We start from the raw sequence: 21,360 nt of genomic DNA, 5'->3' as shown, positions 1-21,360 counted from the left end.
CCTTTTTTAAAATCTGAATGCTTCTATAAACATATCATGCTCATCGTTAAATGAAATGCTGAGGAATTTGATGAAGTAAAATTGTATTGATTTCGGTACCTTTCGTGACTGTCACGGTCTTTGGACGTTTTCACGAAACTTGTCAGAAAAAAAAATAGTTCCTAAGGAAACCATTCAAACTAGCCATTGAACTGTTTGTTCTGTGTTTTCTATTGCTGTCATTTTAAAGCGCCTAACATGTATTCGTAACTAATTTAGATTGAATTTGGGTTATTCAAACAAGTGAAAAAAGAAACAAATGTTGGTAAAATAATTGCGTCAGCATTTTAATTTAGTAACTGTATGAAGAAAAAAATAATGATATTGATGGAAACTGGGAATGAAAGTTTCCTTTCAAGACGTCTTAAGGGACTAAAAAAACATTCGATTGAGCGTCATGTTGAATTGTATTTATAAAAAAAAAGCTGTGTTATATAAAGCACTATAATAATAAAACTTTTTGCAAAAAAATTGTCTCCTATATTTTGTTTTATCTTTTATAATTACTAATAGTATTACTTTCGGCGTATATTTCTTCCGTGACTAATTATTTATATTTTAAATCTGTATAAATTTATTTTTCAGATAACATTTAAAAAGGAGTTATATTTTCCGAAAATTCTGTTATGCAATTTTCAGATACATTCAATAGGCAAAGAAAATAAGATTTAGCACTAGCTTTAATTAAGTTGTTGTTATAGAAATTTCATAATTAATATTATATGCGTATAAATTTATATTTATGTGGCATGGTATTTCGTTTCAGTTGGAGGTGTTTGAAAGCGTGCATTATAAAAAAATGAAGAAAAAAAAACGCATTAAGTCGCATAAAAAAAATTAAAAAGGCAGACAAGCGTTTCGGTATTATAAACAAATATCAGCAATGCCAAAGCACACATAAGTCAATAAACAATCGAACTGAGTTCAATAATTGGCATCTATATCAACGGCTTTCAGGCATTTTAACTTATTTTATTACTACTTTATTATTTTCCATAATTTCTTTTTTTCGGATTCCATAATGCGAGTTAAGTAATAGTTTCAATACAGCAAGGAAAAGAATGATGAATTTACAAATATATGAACAAAAAAAATTTATAAATAAATAAAACTTGAATTTAAGAAATAGCAACTCGTTGAGTAAATTTCTTTCAAGGAAAATTATTAAATATTTAAGAAAATAATCAGTGTTCACTGCCAAAAATTCCGGAACAAATGACGATATAAATTACTAACACTTTGTGTCCATCATCCGCCGTAAAATCCATTTTTACCGTAATTTTTACAGGAACTTTAGTTTAATTCGAGTGATGTTACTGTAATCAATACTGCAAAAATTACAGCATATCAGATTTTTTTTTATTCCGTAACATGTTTCGGTAAAAATCGATTTTGCGGCAGAAAGTACTGGCACCCTCACTTGATACGGAATTTTTTGCTCTGTAAATTAGGGAATTTTGATTGGGAATACTGAAATGGATCAGTGGAGGTTCATTTACCCCGATTACCAGTGACGAGAATATGTATTGAGCATAATGAATCATTTGTAATTTATAATGAAGAACAATACACTAAAATAAACCCCAAATCTACAAATTTCCTTCTCTTTCTAAATCTTCATTAACTATTGATTTAAGATAATTTGATTTTCAAACCTATGTTTTTTTTCCTTCTAATTAATACTTAGTGCAAAATAAGTCCAATTTTTGGTGAAGAATAATCACAAAGAGTTATTTTAATTTTATTTATTAAAATTTAACAAAAATGACAGTTGGCATGCTTTATTTCTAATCATTAGCATGGAAAGCCACAATAAACGGTTTCTTGTGTCCAAACTATTCCAACCTCCCGAAGCTTGACACGGCAGGTTCGACTTGTTGACTTATGGACCGCTTCATTACGGATTTCTTTTTGGCAATTGTAGAATCCTTTTCAGTTATTAGAACTCACTCGGGTGACCATCGCCGTTTTGAGCCTCCGGGAATTTCAATCCTTAATGTACTGTCCAGAGATGACGCTGCAGAAATAAATGAACAGTTTTTAGCATTTTGACATGATTTAAATTTTAAAAAAACGCTATGTATAAGTGGTATTTGAAGTTAATTTAACTTTATAGGTATCAATATGTAACTAATGTGAGAAATATCTCACCATTGCTTTTATAAAGTAAATATTTGATTTATTGTTTCAAGCATTATTTTAATTTATAAAATAAAAAAACGTGCAAGACAAAAACTCGGTAGATAAATAACTTTGTACCGGTACGCAATTCTTAATTTTATGACAAATATCATTTCTTAATAAAAAGTGAAAAGGATAATTTCGAAACTTTTATTACAGTTTTGTCATTATTGTAATAGTGCAAAAGAGAAAGCGTTAAAATTAAATCGACCAAAAACTATAACTTAAGACAAAAAAAGAAGTAAGGTGATATTTTTAAAGTACATTATTTCTAAATTGGATTTTATAAGTTCCAAATGTTTCAAGTGATTAACTTGCAAACAAAATTTGAAAAAAATTTGTTTACCTCCTTTTCGTTTTAATCGATAAGGCTTAAGATAGTTCAATAGAACTAAAATTTGCACAAAAAATAAAAAGCACGTGAGCAGAAAATATGAATTTTATCAACTAAAAATTAAGAAAAAAAGAAAGACAACTTTATAATTTATTACAAAGTTATCGTTACTGATCTCCCAATCATTTAAAAAAAGGCGTGAACCTGAAAAAGATTTGATAAGTTTAAAGTCATGCATCTTCTAAAATGTTAAAAAAAGTAGAAATATTTTGAATTTTTATTTTAATTATAAATTTAAAAAAAAAATTTCAAGAAATTTATTATTAATTTTTTTTTAATCATTTATTTACCCACTATGAGAAAAGTGCGAATTTCTAAATCAACTATCTATAAAATTGATTTTGGTAAAATTTTTCTAATGAGAAAAAAAAATCACACCAAAATTTCGCGATGCCCAATATTGCAAACATATTAAAATAGACATGGTGTAATAATAGAAAAAGCTAACTAATTCGTTGAAAATATTCCGGGTGTAACGAAGCAGGCCTTCACGTGGTGCACCCTGAGTAGCTAAATCTGTTACAGCTTTCGCCGAGCTCTCCAAAAATATGATTAACTTTTAAAATTAACATTGTCTCAAAATGTACCAGTACCTACAAAAATTACGCAACAAAAATACATGAAAAATAATTCAATTTTATAAGTAATGTTTCTTTTTAATTAAATATATTTATCAAAGAAAATCTTTCGAAGCATCCTAAGTATAAGAATCGTAACATTCGAATTCAAATATTAAGAGCATATACTTTTTTAAAACTCTGTAATGAATTATATAAAATTTGAATCTTTGTTATCCAAATTGAAGCAGTTGATTGCAATTATTGAATTTTGCAAATTTTAACAATTTATGCAGTAGAATCTGTTAAAAAAATATAGCAAGGAAAAAGAGATAAACGTATAAAAATTTGAAATCATCGAAAATGAAATCTTCTACATTGAAATTTATTGACATTCGTAATTTTCATCTTCCGGAATTTCGAAGATGATACCTGTAAAAAGGACATGAGCATAGCTAAAATTCACTTAGTAGGTATGTTTAATTGCAATTTTATGAAAGACAAAAAAGAAGATGAGAACCTTCTTAAAATTGGGCTGTTTTTGAATAAGGTTCCTTTAGTCTATGCTGCAAGCCAAACTCGTGCCAAATTGGCCAAACCATTCCGGCAATGTCTTCCTCGCTCCTTTTATTTGCATGACTTAGAATCTCAAGTTGATGGTACAATTCCATGTCTAAAAAATAATCGATTGCTTCAACTATTACCTAAATTAAGACACGTTTGATGGAAAATATGTTTATTTTTACCTACTTTAACTAAATAAAAATCATAGAATCATTAAAACATTGCTAGAAATGTATATCAAAAAATTTGTTTAATATATAAGTAAAACAGTAAAAATGAATTCTTACTTTGGGTAGATTGAAATTCGATGTAAAATATGCAATCTTGTTAAAAAATTATTTTTAGGAAAAAAAATATTAAAATCTAACTATGACACATTAGTGAAAATTTTTCAAATGTAAGACCACTTTATCAGAGATTATCTGATTTCGTCAAAAAGCTCTTAGTGAAATATGAAAAGTACAAAAGTTTAAAAAAATATACTATTTTCTCCTATTTCTCAAAACTTTGAACCAGAACTTGATAATAATTTGATATTTGATAATAAAAATCTTATTTTACTTAATAGTCAAAAGTGATAGAAGATCGATATATATATATATATATATACATATATATATGTATGATTGTTTGTATTGATGAAAATAGAATATTAGGCACTGTTGCTGACGAAAATGAAAAGAGAAATTAATAAAAATTATATCGTAAAATTGGTATTGTTTCATTAATGTATCGCTTGATCGTTTTTATGCATCTCGCTGCAGCTTTCATGAACTAAGCTTCAGTGAAATAAATTTCAATAATTCAGCTGCTATTAGAGTCACTAAATAAAATTTTCCTTTATCTACTTTAAATAAAATCTTGAACTCAGTTATATGCATCGCGCTATAATGTTCAAGAACTGAGCTTCAACAAAATAAATTTCAGTAATTCGACTACCATAATATCATAATATATTTCTGCTTGTAATTAGAGAGTCAGAAAAAAGTATAATATAAAAGACATCTTCGACAAAGGGCTCACGGTTTTCGAAAATCTAGGAATAGATTGTTTTCCCTTCGTATGTCAAGGTCGTTGAATGAAAATATAAAAATTATTTTTATTTATTGAAAAATTATTAAATAAAGTATTGATTTAGTTTTTAAATGATAGAAAATATGTTATGATTATTGTTGCGTGACAGACACTGATTCTATTATGTGCGTATGGATAATGGTGCATAAAAATTTAAACATAAATTCACCACGATAAGTGACGATAGAATTCATTTTCTACAGTACTTTACTTTTCAAATTTGAATCGCTATTAGCTCTTCTAGGAATTCCTCTTCTTCCAGAAGCGGAATCCAAATAAAACGTTTCAACGTCCCCAAAATCATTCTTTAGATGCGAAAAACTTCTCACCTGAAAGACAATTTGTTAGAATTTTAAATAATCATTTAGTATGTAGTCAATAGGAAAAGTAAGAAGTTTCCTTCCCTACGATTTCAAAAGGAAATCCTCTTTGAAGTTTTAACGATGCTTGGAAAGATCTTAATCAAAGCTATTTATTGTACTTTTGTAACGTGTTGTACTTTTTTGAAAAATCTGCAATTTCAAAAATATTTATTTTAAGGGGAATCTGTATGACTCTAACTTTGTATAACCTTTTCTTAGAAACTCTAAAACATGAAGATTACTATTAAACATGGTATACACTAAACTCAGTTAAAAACTTTGCAAATACATATTTTTGTTTATTTTTTTTTAAAAAAAACTATTTTTTGAGTAATACTGAAAAAAAGTTGTTTTATTAAAATATTTTAATTAAATGGAGATAATCCAAAAAGTTTGGACATTTTTGTTATAAGGAATCAAAATTTTGACATTTTAAGTCAATAATGTTATACCTATTTCAGACCAAGGATAGAAATTTTTATAAAATTAAATATTTTTATTGAAACATGCTTAAATTACATTCATTACGACACAAAAACAAGTTCGTGCATGAAAAATAATATTTTATTCAAAAAAAAAAAAAAATGCCCATGTATGCACCATTGACCAAATCAATTGATAAATCCTTTAGCTGAGAACTGGTATTTTTTATAACATTTGTTTTATTTTTATTTTATTTATAGAATTTATGACTTTAATCCATTATGAAAACAGATGATTAATCTCAAACAGAATAACTATACATTTTTAAAAAGTCGAATTTGTCAATAACCGTTTCAAGTTTAAAAAAACTAGCTTGGCTTAAAAATGTTTAGAAAAGGGTTTACTCCAATTAAATTACTGATAATTATTAGATGTCTTCAGGCCCCTTGAATAATTGTAGGTTGAAAAATTAAATAGTAATGCAAATCTAAATTTAAAAGTCTTAAAAATATATAAAATTAATTGATAATTTAAAAAAAATACTAGGTAGGGAAATTATTTTTTCAAACCATTAAGTTAAAAAAGAGAATTATTTTTTTTATTAATTTCAATTAACTTTACATCCTAACGAGGTTTGCTTTCCCTAAATGAGCATAATATCCTCGATATTAACGGACTCCAATTGATTTTCCTATCTTTTTTTCCGATTATGTTTCCCCAGGCTCTAGTATCTAGTTTATAACACTGAGTGATTTCGATTTTTTGAGTAAAATTTAACACATCATAATCGATTCCAGCTCATCATTTCACATTCACACGAATTCTATCAATATTCAGTCGTTTATATAGAAACATTTAAAATAGATCTGATCATTTAAAATTGATGTGATAAAATAAATCTGATTTTTGATTTTAACATTGTAAATACTTCCTTACAATTATTTTTGTAATAATAAACAAATATTTTCAGGGAAAAAAAAGCATATCGGAAATTATTACTTTGCTATATTAAATAAAGTTAAATTATTCCAAGCAAATGTTTTATAACAATTAAAAGAATATATGTTTTTTTCTCTATTTCAAGCCGTTCAAATGGAAATTTTAAGCGAAATCGTTAAATAAATTAAATTGCCCGGATAACAGGTTTATTACACATGTAGAAAAGCGTTTGAAGTATATAAATATTGCAAAACTGATTATGCATTTTTCATTTTAATTGGTTTAGTTATTGCTTGAATTTTATTGCTCTATTCCTCTGCAAAATAATTCATGCGAAAATAATAACAATGATAATAATAAAACAGCATAATTGCTTTATGAACATAAATCAATGAAATGTATTCGTAAAGATAAAATATTAACGAAAGGCGGCAATAAGATATAATCTTAAAAATAAAAAACAATGAAACATAGAAACAAAAATCAATAAAGCATAATATTTCTATTAAGTCACGAAGATGAAGTAATCAAAACTCTGGGTCACACAGAATGAAAATATTTGGCTAAAAGTATAATGTTTTCACTTTACTTACTTCTGCCCCCCAGGGTGTGAGTAGTCGAGATGCTTTTCTCATCCCGATTGATTGTCCCATATCTTTAAGAACATCCTCCCAAGTTTGTCTCGTTTTTAAGTTGAGGAGAACGCGACTTCTTCTGGCTGGTTCTTTCTTATTCACAACAGTAACTACGCAGCTCTCTCTAGATCCAGGCAAAGATATTCCTTCTGGAGTTGGATGATGAGGTTGTCTGAAAGTGTGAAAAATTAACAGCTTCAAAAATAAAGATTTAAAAATAGATGTAGGTATAACAGGGTGGGTAGCCGAATTTTTCAACAAAAAATAAGCCCATAATCAAGCACTCAAGAAATATTTTCAAGCACTTTGAAAAACATCATAATTAGACAGGGTTGGCAAGTTTTTAACAATTGATGATTTTATCCGGTTTTATTTACAGTGACGAAGACGATGGTGCGTCACAAACGATGAAATTAACAAGAGAAATGAAATTTTCTATCACTAATAGAGAAAAAAAAATTTGACAATGTTTAGTTGGTCCCCGTAATCATCAAAAATTCGAGAGATTTTTCGATTCTATTACAGAGGACGGAAAATAAAGTCTGAAATTGTGAATCTCTTGCAAAATGCAGCAGGGTTGCACATGAGAGTCAAAATTCCTTACCACTGAATCCAGCTCAGCATACGCAAATGCGGACCTGAAAGTATTTCATCATACATGTAAAACAAAGGGTATTTTCAAACACTACAAACCGACGGTACTCCGAAAAAGATTGGGGTTGAATTAATTGTGAAAACGTTGAATGGAACAATGTTTTGTTTTTTGCATAATTTGTGGTGAAAATCAGCATGGTAAATAAAAATATCACATTTCGAAAAAGGGAAAATTAAGCACTTCTTAAAAACAACCATGGAAAAAAGCACCTTTAAGGGCTTTTAAAGAACGAAAATCGAAAATAAGCACCTTTAAGCACTTTTTAAAAGCTCTACGCAACCTGCATAATGTAAGAATTAAGCGTATAGGAATACTTATAGGACTTGACTTATGCGACTACTTAAACTTATAGGACTTGAAGGCATAGAAAGCGACACTAGATGGTTTTGATATAGCAGTTACTATCATAAAAGCTTGCAAGCTAGTAGTGTTTAAAAATATAAAAATTATTTGCTTCTAAATAGGTTCACGTAGCAAATAAATATAGATAATAGCAGTTGCACATTTATGGATGCTGTTAATAAAAAGTAGATTAGGTATCAAAAGTTATTTTATGACAACTGTGAAATAAAAATTTGGCATTTATGAAAGAATAGACACGTTCTACAATCAGATTTAAAACTAATAGTTACAACACTCCATATTTTAGAACAGTATTTAAGTGATTTCAATCTATCTGCTGATTACACATCGAACAGTAATGAACAATCACTTACACTTTTCCTTCGTTAACTAGTTAGAAATTTCAGATTTCGAAAGTGCTGGTCAATCGCTGGTCATTTACTGTTAATTCTCGACTGCAGGCAAGCCATTTTTATTCAGATGGAAGTGACGGCAAACGGTATGCCAACACGGCATTTCAGCTGGTGGCTGCCGATAATTTTCTACCACTGGGCCAACAGATTTTGATTTGTTTTTTGCTGGATATTATAGTTTAGTAAACATTTTTGCCTGGCATGAACTGAAGCGATCTCGTTAATCTTCATATTTGCAATGAAACTGAGAAATAAAATTGAAAGAAAAAAAAATGATCCAACTTATTTTATGCAGCATTCATCGATGGTCTTCAATGCTTTTCCAACAGTTTTTAATTATGAATGATATTAAACGTAAACACTGGACAAAATAGTAAACGAAATGCCTTGAGTGTTTTTTAATTTAAGGGGCAAATTTTAAAGTACTATGCAATCTTAGTGATTAAAGAATTTTACCTAAAATATGGTAATGAATTCTTATAGAGAATAATTTAAGTTACACGATCAACATAAAATCTTACTTCTGTTTAAAAAAAATATGTATTTTTCTCTCCGAAATTGGATTTTTATTTGTTCAAACAGTAAGAACGGCACCTAGTAGAAATTTGATTCCAAGAGTTAGTCAGGTAAGTGGTCAAAATTTTGAAGCTTCTTTAAAGTTTTTTTTCCCGCCATACTTCTAAAACTAATTGAGCTAATCAAAAAATATTTTTTGCTCTATTTTATCCCATAATCAAAGGTAATTTTACGCAAAAACAATATATTATTTTTATTGATAGTATTTTTAGTTTTTTTTAAATTATTTTTCATTAGCATTTTATTTCTTATATTATACTGAATAATATTTTTTTTATTTTCAGTATAATTAATAGCAAGGAGACTTCGCCACTGCTTACAGCGCTTGCCAACCTCAAGAACTGCCTTTGGATTAATTCGCAAGTTCTTTCGGATCATTTCGCAATTAAGCTCGTTTCGCTTATTCATTAGATAGTATTTTTGTCTAACTTTTTTCAAATGAATGATGGTACTTTTTTGAAAATAAAGTTCTAAAAAAATAACACTGTATTCATCCTGAGAATCTTTTTTTTATAGACATTTTTTAAAAAAATTTATACACTTAATGACTTTTTTTATAAACAGTTCACAGTTGCTACTTGGAAATTACATTTAGAACAAATAACTCATTAAAAGTCGCAACTCTCAATATATAATACATTCTAAAACAAGTTTTAATTATGGAACGTAAAAATTAATTTAAAGAAAGAAATTTACAGCACAGGCTAATTATATTATTATTAGTGACCTTCGGTCAACCAGCTAGTTTGCCTTTCAAATATGCTTACTGCTGGGGGTTCTGATACTTTCTGCATCCTTGCTCTGAATCATTCGTTTTCATACAACGCTGACTTCCATTTGTGTAAAGTAAGTTATAATTAAGAGTAAAGAAAAAGAAAATAAATAATTGCTAAGAACGTTTAGCAAAATCTTAAGGAAGCTCTTTTTATTGTGATAAGAGCTGTAAACTAGGAAAGATGGCTATGGTTATAGTTAGTGCTTGATATATCATAAGCCCTAAGGGATCCAGGTCCACATTTATGCCAAAAGAGAGCTAGATTAGAACCGATGGGCTGGTTTTAATCGCATATTGCTCCTGGTTCAGCTGTCAATTTAAATTATTCCCAAAGGTTGACAGATTGTGGATTAGATCCTTACAAGTATCAATCAAGCCATACATTAGAGCCTTATAACTATCAGTCAAACTATACATCAGAACCTTATAAAGGGTCAAGCTTAACCTGGGATGTCGTTCCATGCAGCAAAAATGCAGGCTAATTTTCATCTAAAAAGTTAGCCTTGCTAGCAAGTTTACTTTTATCCTTGGCTGAGTTTCTATGTCTTCTGAGTTGGATTTAAAACCACAAAAATATGAAAGGAAGATTGTTCTGCCCTAAATCAGCTGCTTGTGTTAGGCTTCTCATTAACATTAAAAAATAAACATAAAAGCAAAAAGGTAATATTTATATGTTTTGCATTATTTTAATGCGTTTTAAAAATTATTTCAAGACGTTTAGTTAAAATAAATTTTTAGGATATATGTCAGTTTATAAACTTGGCATTATTAAGCATTAAATAGGGGTAATTTTCTTTAAAAAACTAATATATCACTATGCAACTGATATCAACTGAATCCTTCAAATTTTGATTGTAATAAACCAAAAGAATACACCATGGCTTACTAATATTTGAGAAGTAGATAGATGTAGAGCTGGGAATGCACCATAAAGAAGTAATCAATATTACATTTTTGAAAGCAAAGTTATACACTCAATTCTGATACCTCTTTTTCCTTAAAAACCAGGTCAAAAAAAATTTTTTGCATAAATTTAAAAAACCACAAAACCATAATTTCAAATTAACTCCAATCGTGCATTTTACTCTTAAAGTGACTTAATATTTTTAAAGATATCAGTATTTTAGCATTGGTATTGGAAGTCAATTATTGAGGCCAACAATAATTTTCAAAACACTTACATATTTTGAAGATTTAACCGTAATTTATATTATTATGTGACATAAATTAAATGAGTAAGAATTTACCAAGAAATTATATGGCCGTAATAAAGGACCTGCATGTTTGGGACTGCTAACATGTAACATTGTTCAACCTAACAGATTCACGGTTCATCAATCAATTAAAATTCAAAAGCAAATTCCAATAAAATTAAAAGGTTAATTTTGAATTTCTATGAAAAATTTTAAATTATGAAATAAAAAATATTTCTATGCTCGGAATGAAGCACCTACAGTGAAAAAACACTAACACGCGTGCCTCAAAGATTTTTTTTTATGACTGTCGTTGCACAATTGACCCATTTTTGGGTAAAATAAACTATTGATGATCAACTCCACAGCCTTGTAATTTTGAATCCAACCCAGAAGACAGAGGAACTCTTGTATCAAACATTGGGACAAACTAACCGTCATGGTGGACTTTTTGAAGGAATTAACTCGTATTTGTGTGACATGGCGAGGAAACCCTTAAACTCTAAATTTTACTCCCGTGATCTGACTATTTCAGAAAATATTTTATGTCAGCCCTGTGGTTGCTGCCCCCTGGGAGCAGAGTTCGTATCGACCAGCCATCGTTGGAATTGGAACTTGGGTCATTTCTTTGGGACGCTAGCGCTCTATCCCCTGAGCTACCACGGTTCTGTCTTAAAAACCATTAAATTTAGAAATTATATAGATTATTATCAAGATTGTTTATGCAGGATGTTACGCTAATTACCTTCCTTAATATACATTTTTAGAATCCTTTTCCATAATGAAGACAAAATATTTCACAACTGGGTAGCAATCTAATATTTAAGCGAAAAAACGAGAAATATGTTATTAAAACAGAAGAAGCATTGACGAGAAAGGTGGGATTAAAAATATTTGAACCTGATTGATTTCCTGAATGAAACTTAGAATAGATCAGTAGAATAAAAAAAATAGAATAGATAATTAGAAATTCTGCCTTCCTCATTGGAAATTTACCAGACTTCGAGAACGTTTTTATTTTTCATCTCCTAAATATAAATTCGTGACCACTGACTTTCATTCCTTTTTACTTCATTTTCATCAAGAATTCTGAAATCTATATATATATTTCTCTTACACGGCGACAAAGAAAAGCCTCATTACAACTCCCCGAATAGCAATGCTAGAAAATCAACCAATGATTGCCGCTAAAAATGTCACATGCCAAATCTAGCTGAGATGGCTCAATATATAGTGCTTTTAAAAACGGAAACTGAAGTAACCAGAGAGAGCATAAGCTAGGCAGAAGTGAGTAGTCTTTGTCGATAGATCTCTATTTTAGTATTTTGTCGAAAGCGCTTTTCTTAACGAATTTATTTGACGATTTTTGATTTATATCACGAATTTATTTGTTTTACTAGAATTTATTTGTTTATGCAGGTTTCTCCATTGCAATTCACTTATTTAAATTTTTAATATACTTAATTAATAGCCAAAATTTTAACCTTTTCAAAGAGATATCAGTTTTAGAAATTTTGTCTTAAGATTTTATACTAAAGCACATTTCTAATAGGTTTAACGAATTACATGTCATTTATTTGAATTCCAATTTATTTTAGTGACTTAGTATTTACTAAAAAGATGTAATTTTTTGCTAAGAAAAAGCTGTTATATGGATTTGAATGATTGTTTTGAATTCTTAGAATTTTGTGCATTTGCAATGTCCCTAAGTTAGTAGCGAGCGAAGCGAGCTTGGTTTGCGAAGCAAACCATATAAGATTGCGTAGCAATTTTCGGGGGTTGTCGAGCGTTAGCGAGCAGGGGGCGCAGCCCACTAGTATATTAATAATAATAATATGAAGAGTTTGTCTGTGTATCTGTTTCTCTTATATCTTAACAACCGCTTACGCTAGTGACCCGAAATTTGGAGAGTTTTTTGAATGGGACAATTCTCGTCCCCGATGCTGAAAATCATCCAAAACTTTTAATTAAATCTTTCGGGAGAGATTTTTGAAAAATGGAATTTTTTCATTAGTTTAGAAACCGCCATTGATAAAAATTAAACTACAAACGATTTTTTTTCGAAATATTTTTAAGATAACATCAGTGATGTTTGTTAGCTTATAGCTTTCTGGACTTTATTGCACGTTCTTTAACATTTAATCATTTTTAATTCATTATGTCAGATAAACTCAATGTTCAAGATGAACATAGAATCACGGATAGACAACATTTCCGAATCAGTATTTCTAAAGCTATCCCCCCGTTAATTTTTTATAGTTATGCTTTGAAAACGTGCTTCTGTAAAACTAAATAATTTAAAATCAGTCGAAATTGAAATAAAAAAATATGTATTGAAAAGTAAAAATTAATAAAGAAATAGTTCTAATTAGTTTAGAAGAAACGTAAAAAATCGTCATTTTTTATTGATGCCAATGATGCTTCGTTAATTTTGGTTATAGGTAATAGTTGAAATAAAAAGATAAGCAATATAATAGAAGATAAAATTAATGGAGAAATGGTGCTAATTCGTTTTGGGGAAAACTAAAAAATCGCCAATGATGCTTTATTAAATTTAGTAATAAGTACTAATTGAAATTTAAAAAAAAAATTTCTATTAAAAGCAAACCTATGGGAAATAGTACTTATTAATTTAGGAAACGTGTAAAATAAAACGCAAAACTATTATCGATGCCAATGATCCTTTACTAATTCTAGTAATAAGCATTGATGGAAACAAAAAAAAAGCTATGTACTAAAATACAAAATTAATGGAAAAATGATACTAATTCCCTTCGAGGAAAAGTAAAAAAATCTCAATATCAATTTTAACGCTAATGATGTTTTGATTTTGGTAATAGGAACTAATTAAAATAAAAATATTTTAATAAAGAGGCTGTGGGTCGAAGCAAAATTGATTAAGCAATGTTGCTAATTCGTTTATGATATGTTTATGAGAAATGTAAAAATTCGTCATACTATTCATATTATGACGTCATACTATTCATTCGTCATATTATTGACACCAATAATTCTTAATTATTTTTGGTAATCTGCACAACTGTTATTATGGCATAAGATGTAGTTTCAATAGATCCCAAATAAACGATTATAGGTACTATGCATTAGTATATTTTGTACCTACTTAAACTACACCAAAACTGTACAGTTTTAGAATACTGTAAAAAGAGGTTATTTTTCTAAAGAAAAAACTAAAAGTGATAAGTACCAGAAAATTCAATTGATTGCAGTAAATTTTGGCGATCATGAGTTGGCCCCGAGCTACAGCATGATGCAAAATGATACTGAATACATTTAATCTTTATTTTTATTGGATGACTTAAAACATGCATTAAAAAAATTATTATTTACCTATATAACAGCATATCATCTGGGCGCATTGGTGCAGCGTTAGGTCTCATACTAGTACGTAACACAGCTAATCTTCCATAAGATTCATCTTTGAATGTTTTGACACCTGATGCTACATACGAGTCACCGTCCTTCACTTGCTGTAAATCATTTATAATTTTCCCATTTAAATCAAAAATGTATCTCACGCCTTGAGGAATAGCCAGGCGTTGGCTGAGGTAATCACAAAAACCAGCCATATTCATCATGTCTTTGCCTGGCCTTATGCTCACTTTAATACCAGGAAAATACTGGTCTCCATTTCTGTACATGGTCACAAATAAGGCTTTTGGGGCTGGATCCGAAGTTCCCAAAGGGGGTATCTTTTTCCGTTGGTTGTATCCTATTTTAACATCAAACGCTTTTTTATCACCCAAGTCATCCAGAGATCGCGATGATTTCAATATCGAAGCACTTTTCATGTTAGCGAAATTTTTCCGCTATTAAATCTAACTAAATCTAAATTGATTGAATCTCAAGACCTAACAACACAAATTATTTATTATTTAGAAAATGCAAATAGAAAAATTATCCACAGATATAAGATGTGAATATGAATTTTTCATCGGATATTTTAGTAATAAAAAAGGGAATTCGTGTCTTTAAACTGTAGGTAAAGTAAACAAAACGCTTCGCACAATAATTCATATTTTTTCGAAAACTATTTAGGGGATATGTATAAAGGATAGGGAGAAAATAAAATTCACTATTATAAATGAACGCAGCCTGTCTATTTCTGAAAGTTTTGATCAAGCTCTTGAACTTATACTGAAAAATAAATGCTTAAATGGCATTGACTCAATCGAACAGTATGTAAAACTGAAGCCTTTTTGTTTCTCTTTTATTCTAAATCTTCATTATTTGTTAGCTTTGTAATTTTGCTTTCTGATAATTTTTAAGAGTTTACTACACAGTTTATATGTTCCCTAGTTGTGTACAATATCGCATGTTTTCCTGTTTCCATAGTGATACAAACAAATATGCATAAACGAGAATTTCCATTGCGTGACTAACTAAAGATTTGTTGCAGGAAGCAGATGTTTACGAAGCTTAAATGTTGCATAAAAATAAGCATGATCATCGATGTGAACTTAAAATGTAACAGTAATTCCGTTTTTAAATAAATATAAAATGCGTCTATTCATAATACTTTATCATTAACAATTAACTGCAGCTATATATTTTCTCTAGAAGATCATTTTCAATATCCTTTTTTTTCTTTTTTCTTTTATGTTCTAAACTAAAAATTTACTAAATCAATGTGATTAACGAGTGCTTTTAAACTTAGGAGAAATAATTAATTATTATTCGACGATTTCATGTAAATGTTTTCGATTGGATGCAAGCACAAAAACAATGTCTGTAGTTAAAAGATTTTAAGCGCCATACAAATCCATTATTCTAAGTTATGATAAACCGTTTTTTTCTTCTTTTTCTTTCTAATAATAACTTTCTGAAAAAAAAATTAATACCAATATCTGTTGATTAATAATTCCGGCAAAATGGAATTTAAATAACTGTTGACGGTTGGAGCAGATATTTGTGAATGCATTAGAAAAGCGCACGGCATCAGGGTTCAAGGCTATGAAGATCAATCACCTGACAAATTCATGCCATAAGAGAAAATACTGCTTTTAAAAGGACAAAAGAAGCGTTTTTTTTTAATTCAAAAATTCTGATTTAATTAGCTTGTAAAGTTTTCAATTTTATTAAATCTTATTGAAACGTTTTAGTTCCTTCTTAATTATTTTGATTCAAATTCAGATTGGGGATACAATTTTCTTCTTCAATGTCATGGTAATGTGAGTCGATAATAAAAAGTATAGACTCACAGTAGACATTAAAAGTATCAATTAAAATAACCTAGTATAAACTAAACAAACAAGAGAAAAAATTCTGAAAAATAATCTCACATAAGAAAAATTACGGTATCAAAATATGAACAGTCGCCATAATAATGGAAAATGTTAAATCTCGCGATATTAAAAAACGTTTGCGGCTTGCGATTGAAAAATTTTGGAAATGTTCAATATTTTCTCCTCAGAATGACATACATTTATAAACGTATGACATAGAGCAGTATGGTTGAATTTGTATTACACGGAAACCAGTAAACAAAATGATTTTAGATTTTGGTTAGTGAATTAGCGAGAAAATATTTAAGAATGCAACGCGGGTGTTTCCTATTTTCTTCCATTTTAAGTTACGTTGTTTCAAAGCATGCAGAAATTATTATGCTTCAAAATTTAAAATTGCGAAATCATTTTCAAATTAGAATGAGTAATAAATTACTTAAAACTGTTTTTTGAATTAAAGTGTCATTGGAGAAAAGAATTAAGTACCTACGTAACAGTCCATTATATTCAACGTAGTCACTGTTGCGCACTGGCTGCCTTTACTTCCCCGAACAAATTAATTTGATGCTATGTGGGTTTCAAAGCCAAAGTCGAGGATGAGACAAATTAAGGTAATAGAGTTTTATATATTTATGCGGAATCTTTTAAACTTATTTTTACGTATACAACTTAATTTTTACTTATGTATTGGAAATGAATATTTATTCGTTTCCAATACTTAAGTAAAAATTAAGAAACCCAAATTTTCATCTGTGTCTTTTCTTTTGTAGTTTCTTAGAACCACCATAATTTCCAGATTAAGACTGATCCCCATACTTTGAAGTTTAAAAATCCGAATCCACAAAGAAAAAAAAGTAATTCAGTATTTTTTAAAAAATTTTCTAATCTAATTTCATAAGTGAATATATCTGATTCATGTTTATAACATAAATAAAGCGCGTGTAACTATAATTATATATTTGCAAATAAGTAGTAAATAGTAAAAAAGTAGTAGTAGTAGTTAAAATAGGAGAGATTTTCGCTCATTGTACTATACATATAAATGACCCCATATCTCCGCTTACTAGTAACCTATAATTTTCAATAAACCTCAAACGCAACAAAATATTATATTTTAATATATCATACAATCGTGTTAAAGGAAATAATTATCGGCAAATTAAGGGGTCCAGGAGGGGGCAAAATATGATTCTAATGAAAAAGCGCAGAAAAGCACTTAACAAATTAAAAGCACTTCACGTCACACACGGCAAAGCCTTGTGTGGCGTGAATTAGTGTTACATGATTGGAAACAACAAATTGCACAACCCGAGTGGTTGTTAATACTTGTTAATACTTCAAAAATTATATTTTTAATTTTTATTTATTTTATAATATTGCAAAGTAAATAAAATATTCTTTTTTCTTAAATTATTACTTTCTTTTTTATAAAAGTGAATAATAGCTGGAAAATGGAGAAATTTTTGCTCATTTACTAAGCATATAAATGACTCCATATCTCCCTTTAATAATAATAAGAATTCACAATTTTGAAACTCGACCAGATATTATATTTCAATATACTATACAATCGTAGCAAAGGAAATAATCACAGGCAAATTAGGAAGCCCAGGAGGGGGGAAATTAAGGTTCCATTGAAATTGTGTGGCGTAGTAATTGTTACGTGATAGAAAGCAAGAAATTGCTAGACTTGGGGGTTCGGTGTTCAAATCTCGTTAATAGTCAACATTTAAAAAAGTATATTTAAAAAAGAAATTTAATTCTTATTTTTTATGTTTATTTTAATTCATTTATTAATTTTTTTATTTATTATGATTGTGTCATTATTCTCCATTATTTATAATTATTTTATTTCTTATTTCCAAATCGATAAAATGAGTAACTTTATACAATTAAAACCTTTTAGTTAAACCTTTTTTAAAGGTGCGTTAAGTATAAATATAATGTGTAATAAATAAGCTTTAATAAAAAGGTAGAATTCACAAAATAAACCCTAAACTTGCTAAATTTTTTTCTTTTTTTTTGTTAACTAGTTGCTAATTTACGTAGTAGGATATTTTAAAATAATTGTTAGTTTCAATAATCTGAAAAAAAAATTGCATAACGGTTAAAAAAAACTGCTTTTTTCCATTTTTCTCTTTCATGTTTGTTACGACTTATCTTTTTTTCGAACTTACACATTTTACAAAATAAACAAATTTAATCGTTATTTTTTTTTTTTAGCAAAAACAATCTTGACTTCTTTTTCATAATGTTTTTTTAATGATAAATTAAAATTTGCAAAACTAAACAATACAATATTTTTTTCAAATTTAATAATTTATCTCTTTTTAGAAAATGGTATTCTTAATCGTTGTGTCTTATTGAACTAGATTTGGTAATAAATTCACTGGAATTAATTTTTTGTTTTTTATTACCCTCCTTCATTGTACCCAACTCGGAAGATGAGGGTGCCATGTAGTCTTAATTTATTTGTCATCGAAGGATTTCATGTTAGAGTTTTTAGTTATACAATTTCAATGTTGCCATAAAGGTTATTCCTAATTTTTTTTATATTACATATCCGTGTTTACCACGATACAAATATTTTTAATACTTTTAATTAAACAAATTTTCAAACGCGAAATATTTTTAATTCTTTTTTATGTTTAACGAAGGTTTTTATTTTTATTTTTCATTTATTTTTATTTACGATTGAGTATGTAAATAAATTATGAAAAAGTTATTCGTAGGAGTTTTTTTTTTTTACGAGACACATAAATTTGCAAAAAACTTTTTTGAATTAGAATTAATTGCTTTAATCAGAATAATCTGAAATATTATTTGGATAAAGCAAAAAAACCCTAGTAAAATTATAACCAATGAATAAAAAAGAACATAATTAGAAATACTAAGAGCTAATATTTAAAAAAGAATCTCAAAACAGAGAAAAAAAGATATGCTCAAGTTTTTTTTTTTTCTTTTTCTTCCTAATATTTCTAATTTAACATTTTACTAACAACAAGTATTTTTAAGCGTTCAAATGTCAGACAACAGTTTAAGAGATGGCTAAAAAGTTTTCTTTAATCAAGCATTTTTTCAATACAATTTCTAACAAAAAATTTTTCAAAAAAAAATGAGATTTTGGAAGTTTTTATTCCTAAAATATTACATTATTTTTTAAAATAAATGAAAATTTTCTAGTATATTTCGATGTTATAGGACTTAAAATATCTTTTTGTCTTGGCATATTTAGAACAGATAATGTAAGGGGGGGGGGAGGACAAAAAAAATTAAAAAATAAATAAATAAAGGTTTTTCTTAATTCTGCATCTTAATTTATCAGCAGCTTTGTAATAATTCAAAAACGATTTTATTGAAAAAGTCTCCGTTCTTTATATTCCGGTCTTTTTATTACCTTCTTTTATTTAATCCAATTCAGAAGACAAGGGTACCAAGTAGTTGAAACTTTTGGATGTTAGAACTTTTAGTTACACAATTTCATTGCTGTCGGTCCAGCCATAAGGATTATTCATGATTTTTTTAAATTTATTACAAAATTCGTGTTAGTAGTTTAACACGATGCAGATATTTTTAAACAGTTTTTATTGAACGAATTTTTAATTTCAAAATACTCTAAATTGTTTTTCAGATTAACGCCGGATATTTTTTATTTTTTTTTATTTTTATTTTTTATGATTTACCATTCTGTATGCAAATAAATTATGCAAAAGTCCTTCGAAAGAAATTCTCTTTTTTGTATGTCGTATAAATTCGTTGAATAATTTTTGAAGAATTAATCGCATTCATTAGGATAATCTGAAATATTATTTGAATAAAGACAAATAATGCTAGTTTAACCATAACAAATGAATATAACTGAATGTCTTTAGAATAATTTAGCTGATATTTAACCGAGAATCTCAGAACAGAAAAGAAAGTTATGCTTAAGTTTTTTTTCCTCCCTAAATTTTGTAACTTACCATTTTATTAAAAATAAATATTTTTTAAAGGTCGACCTTTAAAAAATACGAATTTTAATAAAATAGTAAATTGGATCCAATGTCAAACAACAGATTTAGAAGTAACTATTTTCTTTTCTTATTTAATAATTTTTTGTTAATACGATTTCTAGCAAAAAAATTTAGAATCGTGATTTTAGAAATTTTTAAATGTTAATCTTAAGAAATTTCGTTCCTAAAATATCGCATAATTTAAAAAAAAGAAGAAAAAAAGAAAATAAGAAAAAAACGAGTTATTTAGTTTATTTTGGTTTTATACATATAAGAGTAAAAAAGTATTTTTGTCTTGTTATTTCACATTTGTGATTTTCGCTTATGCAAGATTCGCAAGGCGAGCAGAAAAAAAAAAAAAAAAAATGGATGAAAACATGTTTCTTAATTATGCATCTAAAGTTGTCAACAACTTTATAGCAATTTCAATTTCAATTTCTCTTACAGAAAATTATACATTGGGTGAAAAATACGTATACAAATTATAGTAATTCTTATTTATGTTAAATCGTATTTATTATGTACCAATCTCATTTATAATTTTAAGAAAAACAGTTTTTTTTTTTTTTTTTTTTTTTTTTTACACAGAAAATTACAACAATAAAATTTTTTTTACATAAAAATGTGGAACGAATAAATGTTTACGTGTTTTTTCGAATTAAGTTAGTTTATTAGTAACTAGTTTCAGTAGTAACTAGTTTATTTAATCGATTTATTATATGAAACAATAAATTTGTGAGAGAAAAAATTTTGCTCGAGAAATTCATAATATTCATAAAATATGTGGGTAATTACTAGAATATTCATAATATGTAGCTGGTAGGAGAATATTCATACAATACGTAGGTAAATGTTTGTTGAAATATGAGCGTTCGAATCGATGGTTCAATGGTTGCGGGTTCTGTTCTGAGTTGTTTATGGGACCGTTCACATCACGTATGTGAAAACTTGCATTTACGACACTTCAGAGTTCCAAGTGAGAACCTGATTGGAGAAATTT

The 21,360-nt window shown here is 28.0% G+C and overlaps 2 protein-coding genes across 2 annotated transcripts in view; both read right to left on the bottom strand.

Moving 5' to 3' along the window:
* The window catches only part of LOC107451876 (echinoderm microtubule-associated protein-like CG42247), a 40,155-nt gene extending 40,101 nt beyond the window's left edge, over positions 1-54 (bottom strand). The window contains exon 1 of the mRNA XM_071182553.2: positions 2-54. The gene's annotated coding sequence lies outside the window, so the exon portion shown is untranslated. The remainder of the gene's footprint in view (position 1) is intronic.
* Positions 55-1,769: 1,715 nt separating this feature from the next.
* LOC122270200 (echinoderm microtubule-associated protein-like CG42247) lies at positions 1,770-15,399 on the bottom strand. Its single transcript, XM_043046727.3, has 4 exons — positions 14,474-15,399; positions 7,127-7,340; positions 5,021-5,138; positions 1,770-2,056 (listed from the first exon to the last, which is right to left on the bottom strand). The coding sequence occupies exons 1-4, from the start codon at positions 14,932-14,934 to the stop codon at positions 1,986-1,988; spliced, it is 864 nt and encodes a 287-aa protein (XP_042902661.2). The 5' UTR covers positions 14,935-15,399; the 3' UTR covers positions 1,770-1,985.
* Between the last annotated feature and the right edge of the window lie 5,961 nt (positions 15,400-21,360).

The sequence above is a fragment of the Parasteatoda tepidariorum genome, chromosome 3, assembly GCF_982258835.1.
Source record: "Parasteatoda tepidariorum strain Cologne lab strain chromosome 3, Ptep-v5.0, whole genome shotgun sequence".
Lineage (NCBI taxonomy): Eukaryota > Metazoa > Arthropoda > Arachnida > Araneae > Theridiidae > Parasteatoda > Parasteatoda tepidariorum.
Note: the sequence above shows the minus strand (reverse complement) of the source record. Positions and strands in the feature narration are given on the sequence as shown.